Source organism: Octodon degus, unplaced genomic scaffold (assembly GCF_000260255.1).
Source record: "Octodon degus isolate 3935 unplaced genomic scaffold, OctDeg1.0 scaffold00100, whole genome shotgun sequence".
Lineage (NCBI taxonomy): Eukaryota > Metazoa > Chordata > Mammalia > Rodentia > Octodontidae > Octodon > Octodon degus.
The window spans coordinates 3,563,838-3,571,956 of NW_004524676.1; the positions used below are offsets into that span (position 1 = coordinate 3,563,838).

At 38.0% G+C, this 8,119-nt stretch overlaps 1 protein-coding gene across 1 annotated transcript; it reads right to left on the reverse strand.

Annotated features, from left to right (window-relative positions):
• Window positions 1-1,238: 1,238 nt before the first annotated feature.
• Window positions 1,239-7,863, reverse strand: Twf1 (twinfilin actin binding protein 1). Its single transcript, XM_023723547.1, has 8 exons — window positions 7,848-7,863; window positions 7,674-7,751; window positions 5,826-6,004; window positions 5,255-5,350; window positions 4,173-4,277; window positions 3,097-3,117; window positions 1,660-1,936; window positions 1,239-1,410 (listed from the first exon to the last, which is right to left on the reverse strand). Exons 1-8 carry the CDS (start codon window positions 7,861-7,863, stop codon window positions 1,268-1,270), a joined length of 915 nt encoding a protein of 304 aa, XP_023579315.1. The 3' UTR covers window positions 1,239-1,267.
• Between the last annotated feature and the right edge of the window lie 256 nt (window positions 7,864-8,119).

Consider the following 8,119-nt stretch of genomic DNA (forward strand, 5'->3'; position numbering starts at 1 on the left):
GCCTGGGAAAGCCTAAAATATTCACTACCCAGTCATATACAGTAGAGGATGCTACTGGCCAGGTGTGGGAGCTCAGGCCAGTAATCCTAACACTCGGGAGGCTGAGACAGGAGGACTGTCATGCCTGCCAAACTTGCCTGGGTTACACAGTGAGTTCAAGGCCAGCCTACATTGCATAACGTGACTGTGTCTCAAAAGAAAAAAAAAAAGGTGCTACTTATGCTACAGTAATTTTTAGGACCTTAAAACCTCAAATGGTTCAGCACCTGCAACACTGATAACAGATAAAGACCTGCATTTAAAGAATCAAATGGTTTAAAGGTAAACTGCATCTTCCTTATGTCATTTCTGCATTTAAGAAAATAAAGGTAAGAAAAACGATACTTTATTTTTGAAAATTCCTAAGTGGATACCTACTGTTTCCCTCTCATCAACTAGAGAGACTCCCAACCATCCAGGGTGGAAATTTTAAATAGAAATTGCAGCTTCTTATTAATAGACTTGAGAGACAGTCTCAAGTGTGTAGCTAATACAGCACTGTCCAAGGGAAGTTTTAAAGGCCAGGCATGGTGGGTGGTGCACACCTGTAATCCCAGCACTCAGGAAGCCAAGGCAAGAAGATCTCAGGAGTTTAAGGCCAGAAAGAGCTACTGCACATGGCAAGACTTTGCTTCAAAAAAACCAAATAATGGAAATGCTGTATATCTCAATACAGTGGCCGCTAGATTCATGTAGCTAGTCAGCACTCCTATCGTGTTTAGTGTGATTAAAAATGGGAATTAAATTTTATTTAAATTTAAATTGTCACATGAGGCCCAGATGCAGGAGTGGATATGTGATCCTGGCACTTAGGAGGTTGAAGCAGAAGGATCAGCACAGGTTCAATGCCAGACTGAACTATACAGCAAGATCCTGTCTCAAAAAAACAAAAACAAAAACAAAAACAAAGTCCACACATACCTGTGGCTACCCCACATCTACAGAGCTGGGGATCATGATGCATCATCCTTAAGCACTTACAAGAGATCCTAAGAATTTATTACTTATTTTTTTAAGATCCTAAGAACTTTACAATTAAAACAATTTTCATTTATAAAGCATAGTATGTCTCACACTACACAGAAATGACAAGAAGGGGCCAGGGAGATGGCTCAGTGGAATAAGCACTTCCCTGGCAAGCGCAAGGGCCTGAGTTCAATCCCTGGTTCAAAAAAAAAAAAAAAAAAAAATTAAGAAATGACAAGAAAAATTCAGAGAAGCTGAAGGCTTACAATGAGGTTAAGTCTACCTTTCTGATGACATCCATTTGAAGTTGTCTTTCCACAATTTCTAGCAGAGGACTCTTGCAGCTAGAATACAGCATCCGCTCTCTTATGCTGCATGTGTATCCAGGCATTGAATAAATAAAAACTGTTAAGTCAAAGCAACAACATATACAATTAGCACCATATCACTTACAGTAAATTCATAAACTACAACTGCACCAGTATGGAGACCCTTTCAGAGCTTTCAATGACACTAACAGCCTGCTGTGGCACACATGCCACAGGTGTGCCACCACCAAACTAAGCCTTCTGGGTAAGGACTAAATGAGAATACAGTGCCCAAACACCAATATGCAAACTAAAAAGAACACGCCCAAAACAACATATGATGTACCTATGGACTCTAAGTAGTCTCCTTCGTGGGAATGCTTATACAGGAAGAAATGATAACGTGCCGAATCTTTGGGAATCCTCTTTGGCAAATCTTTCAGTTCTGTATTTGTTGTATTGGCCAAAATTATAATTTCATTTTTTATATCTATTTCCAACTGCACATAGTTCAGCTGTCTGTTATTCAGTTTTTCCAAAGCTTGGAAAGCTTCTCGCGAAATAGGAAACGCTACTCCTTCTAGTGTTTGATGCTTAGTGTCCACACTCACGTCAGTTTGCACCTCATTAATTTTAATCTGTCGTAACTCTTCCTCCGCTGCTGTCAGTGGAGCCGGGGAAGACTGCGAGAGCAAATACTTCTTATACCCAAATGGCCAACATGAGCAGCCATTAGCTGTGAACATCAAACATCTCTTACCAACTGCACATAGTTCAGCTGTCTGTTATTCAGTTTTTCCAAAGCTTGGAAAGCTTCTCGCGAAATAGGAAACGCTACTCCTTGTAGTGTTTGATGCTTAGTGTCCACACTCACGTCAGTTTGCACCTAAGTGACAGATACAAGGCACTGGTAAAGCTCAGGGCTAGAAGAGTCCTAGAGAAAATAAGAAAGCCCACTTTCTATAAACTAGCATCATTCAACCATTCCCCACCCTACAATGAAAAACTAATGCTTAAGTAAACACTGAGCTTCTGAAGTATGTTACGTGTCTGCTCATGGCTCTGCCGGCACGGTGCTGACGCGGCACAGTGTATGACAGAGCTACATGAAACGTTCAAAGTGAATGAGTGTATCTGCAGTCTGAGCGGGACTTTGTGGGTTTCCTCTGTTTAGATGCTTAGGTTAGCAAAATTTCAACGAGTCACAAAAACTCTTTTTTTGGTATCGGGAACTGAACTCAGGACCACACGCTTGCCAGGCAGGCACTGTGCTGCTGAGCTATATCCCCGGCATCTACATAAACTCTTTTTTTTTTTTTTTTTCATAAACTCTTGAAAGAGTCATTAAATTATCCTACTAAGTACTAAATGTTACTGGATAAGAGCTTATCAATAGTAAAATGCATATAACATGTATACTAATTTGTTCTGTTAGACATAAAATGCAACACAGACACCATGCACTCAACTGAAAGGAATACAAAGAGTATACAAAGACACAACACAGCTCAAAAAGTTCTACTACTGCAGAAGTTCCAAACTGAGAGCTTTCTTTACTATGACATGAGTGTGCACAGGCTGAGATAGGAGAATGACACTTCAAGAAAGCTTTCCACGCACGTTTAGGGTTTTATACTCAAGAAATGGCAGCTAGGATGGGGTCTCATTTGCAGTGTTGCAACAGAAAGTCAAATAGAAATTTTACTTTCAAAAAATATGAATGGAGACTCTACAGCATGATACTGGATAATGAAAACATCATAGAACATATGCAAATGCATACCCCAATATGGTCCTCTGGGCTCTGATTGCAAGGAACAAAACAAACTATCAAACTTTTTAAAAAAATCATGTAAGAAACCCTCCTCCAATAACTTAGGTTAAGACAACGTAATAATAGATGCCATCTACCAATTTAACATTAAACATTATTTAACCATTTTCCAGGTTGACTCCTATTAATCTGTGAGGTTATGAATAATTTTTTGGCTACTTAATAATTTCATAAAACCTATTAAACTTAATTTAGTTTTGGCTTATTTTCCATAAAATCTCAGAAATACAGTAATTATTCCAAAAGTCAATTAGAACGGCTGTAAAATTAAAACATGATAAACTATAATGTCTGAAATTTATTGACTCATATTATTAACTCATATTCAAACAATAATCTCCTACACTATCTCCATTCCAGTTGATAAGAGGTTATTTTGTAAAGTGTCTAGAAATCTTAAACACTTTATAGCTTTTATTTAGTCTCTTTAGTCATTACTAGTCGTTACATAAAAAACCAAAAACTGCGGACTAAAGTGCCTGTAAGCTTAGGCAGAGCCCAGGGGCTGGGGTTCGATCCCGGACATGCTGGGCTGGCCCCACCCCTGGGGTGTGCTGAGAGGGCAACCGAGACTGGGCGTGGTAGCATGCACCTGTAATTCCAGCACGGGGGAGGTTGAAAACAGGAGAATCACTACACTCCAGTCTACATAGTGAGACCCTGCAGACCCTGTATTAAATACAGAAAAAATAAAAGAAAAAAAATCCCTGCTTTAGGCAACTGTATTAGGCATAAACTTTTTTATAGTACATCTGCTCATTTAAATAGTACTCAACATAGTTTTACACCAGTTGAACTTCTAATATGAAGATTTACTATTCTGACACATAGACTGCAGCACAAAGATAAGTCACATGACACAAATATTTTTTTTTTCTTGAAACCATTAAGCCTAAAATCTTGTCTCTAAACAGAATAGACTTAAACGCCTTAATATCTTCTAGTCTGTAGTTACCCAAACATCTATTAATCAAAAATAGAGCATTCTGAGTAATTCTTGCCAGCATTTCAAAGTTGTAATTTACCTCATTAATTTTAATCTGTCGTAACTCTTCCTCCGCTGCTGTCAGTGGAGCCGGGGAAGACTGCGAGAGCAAATACTTCTTATACCCGTGTAATGACACATCTTCCTGCAGGCACAGCAATGCACTATCATCAGTTACTTGCTAGAGATAAAACCAGAGGGAGGGCACTCCAGGAAAAGCAGGATTATTAATTTCATAGAAAATATTTTAACTGAAAGTAAATAGGATTTTTACTTTCTCTTTTTATGTTCCTCTCCTCTTCTATGTAAAGTTTTCAAGACTCCTTAAGGGTGTATCTCTTCTCCATTTCCTGAAGTGTGTCATGATGGGCAACTTGTATGACTTTGGTGTCATACATGAGCGGATGCCACCAGCTAAATCATGGAGCCAGTCACACTTCAAGCAGAGAGGACAACTGTTATAAATTAAACTTGGGGGAAAGCTGTCCTGCAGTAACTCCATAATCACCAAATTTAGGTTCTGAATAATTTATGGCTGCCCTACAACTGTTCATGGAAAATTATTGTGGATTTGATACAAAAAGAAACAAGTACTCCATAGAGGTCTACTTATCAAAATCCTGCTGGGGACCCAGGGGAGGGAGAAACCTGCCCACGTCCCTGCTGATGGCAGGAACAGGAAACCCGCAGGCATTCTCGCACCCGCCCCTAGATGGCTACTCTGTGGGTCAGACGAGCTCTGAACAAGTAGACAACACCTGCCCAAAGCGAGTTTCCATGATAACTTGTGAGTGTTTTATGACTTAGCATTATTCTCAGGGTTAACTAGACACAAATGAATACAGTTAAAGTTACCTATTCACTACAGTTAACTTACATATATTTTTTCTTTTTCATGTATTTATACACTCATCCATCTCAATTTACATCAATCACCATAACCTATTATTTTATTGCAACATACAGAATACACATAAAAATAGAGGTTTTAGCTAGCAGTGGGGGCACCCGCCGTAGCCCTAGCTACTTGAGGGGCTAAGATAGGAGAAGACAGAAGTGCTCCAGGTTAGCCAGGGCCACACAGTGAGTCCCACCCCCACAACAACATCATAAGCTTTGTACCTTTACTGTACCAAACACTTCATTCTTAATGTGGCCACCACCAAACTCCTTTTTCAGAGTTGCTCTTGTTGCTGCGTACAACATTTTTTGACGAACCTATTCGGTTATGAAAGCTCACTTAGAATTTTACAGATGAAAACGTATTATCACAAAGGAAGCATATTTCTGACTGTCTTAAGAGGTCATGCACATTAAAAATAAACTGGTAAAATTGCAGCTCACATAATATGCTAAAATTTATGTGTCTAAATAAATCGTAACATGAACATCTGAAATAGTATACATAGCTATTAAGCAAAGTTTTAAAATACAGTATATCACATTTTTAGAAAAATATGTAAATTTTAAAAATTCCTCATTTTCAAAGGGTAAAATGAATTCTCAGAACAAAATACTACTTAAAGAAAGTAATTGAAGCCAGGCATCGTGGCGCACGCCTATAAGCTCAAGCTCAGCACCGAAGCTGAGGCAAGGCAGTTCTGCCTCTTAACTGCACCTGGCCTGAAAGGTCTATCAGGAAAAACTTATTTGTAGTATTTCATGTTGACCAAACAACAAAAAAATTACTTACATGAGAATGATCAGGAGACCATGCAATGAATATCCACTCATATCCCTGGGCATTCTGAGAATCTAACCTGAATAATATATAACAGGGCTGCTTGTCCTCCAACAGGGGCAACACGAAGGGATCGTAATCCTTATCCCAGGAATCTGAAGGCTGACTACACGATCCAACCACAAGCTGCTCTGTGAGAAGAACGTTTTACGGAGACAGGTAAATGACCTGAGACAGCAAGTGGCGTGTAAAGACCAGAAATACAACACACAGGAAAACGACTAAGGTGAGCTGAATGCCTGACCAATGAAAACTGAACAACTCTATTTTTTTCCCAAAGTATCTTACAAATTCCCAACAAATGCATTTAAATAACTGCACCAACACTCAAAAGTATAATTTCTGAAATTAAGTTTGCATTGTTTAGTAAGAAATATGAAATAAAACCAGATTTACCTCAGAGGCTATTTGGTCATAATGCCCTAGATTCAAAAGTTTCCCTGGAAACATAAATTGGTACAGCTCCTATTAAGTGCTATTTGACAGAACTAAAAAAAATAACGGTGAAGGTACTCCTCACACATCCTTGCACTGGTATATACAACACAGTGCTCGCGACAGAACATTAATAATGAGAAATGTACACAGCATCAGTGTTTACCAGTAAGAGCAAAAAATGTAGCAGCGTTCTGTGAAAATATCCTATTCCTATTTTAAAAGGACTCTTACACTCTCTATCAAACTCAATTACAAATTAACATTTATAACACAAGGAAAGATGAGGAATAAGATGGTTTACAGTTTGTATGAACTTAAAACTCAAACCAGCACTGTATCTATCCAGGGATCCATGCAAAAAGAATGGCAGAAATGTAAAAGTCCCTGACTATAGGTGCCTGAGGGGAAGGAAATCGAGACGCTGAATTGTTTGGAAACACTCATTAGAAAAAAATTAAATTTAAAAAGGACTGAAAAATATAAAATAGACATTAAGCTATAGGTATTTATATTACTACATTCTTTGAAATTTCCTTATTAAATTTTTTCTCAAAACAAAAACTAGAAAGTAAGATCATAGGAAAAAAAGTATTTTCCTTCTGAGGTACTATTAAGATGAACTAACTTTTCCATCTTAGTAACTGGTCACTCAGAAAAGTAATGGTACTGAAAAATTTCAGCTCAATATTTCTAAAAGTGCTGTTTCACAATATATATTTACTATCTACAAAACAAGTATAGATTGTAATAAACTATCCTTTCTTTTAATATATAAGCAGGAATGCAAAGCAAAATAATTCCTTTCAAGAGGATAAGTAAATTTTTCTAAAGCAAGGCATTTCAAAGTAGGTAATTACCCCGTGAAATATTTTAAAACATTTGCCATAATTTTATAACAATAACTCTTCCAATTCCAATCTACCTGATCATGAAGACTCTCCTACCCAGTTCCCTGCTTGCAGAACTCAGTTCATTCCACACTCAGAACGTTCCCAGAACCCAGGCACGGGAGCAGTGCGTGGGGGGCTCACAGCTCTGACTTACTGAGCCTCGCGGCAGTTACTCCGAGCACACTGGGAGGGCGGGCACGCGCGGGATGTGGACACGGACTGCCGGGCAGACACTGCGACACTGGCAGTAAGGGCAAGGTGTGACACCAGGAAACACCTGTGGGGTTCTCTCACAACTACAGATTCAGAAACAAACTAGGGGCTTCGGAAAAAATGTGAGGATTCCAAGACCGCTCGCAGCAAGGTTTGAACCTGCTTCTCATTAGTTTAAGGTATTGAGAATATTTAACATTTCAAAATATAACTAATGCCCCATAATCCAGTGACATAATATTTTAAATGCTTAACTAACCATTTTCAATAGATATTTTCAGAAGTCTGTATTTTCCATTTCTAGCTCTGGCAAAGATATCTTTAACATCTTCACTTGCTGTGGAAAAAAAAATATTTTAAGAAAGTATCAAATATTTTTATACTTATCACATTTTGCTACTTACATGAAGGAAAAATAATGCAACGAAAACACCTGTAGTTTGTAGCATTCTTTTATCAATATTATCAAACAAGCATAAAACAGTGGACACTGAATACAGCTAAACATATTAATAAGGTATATTAGTCCTAATCTGGTTTAGCTAAATAATTATGCAACAAATAAAGGAGTGAATACACTGCAGTTACTCAATGAAGTTACTAATTAATGGGTAAATTATAGTTTTGTTGGACAGTCTTTCCTTCTTTGAAAAATGCTGAAAACTTGCTTTCATTCTCTTCCAATTCAATTTCAAAAGAAATTGA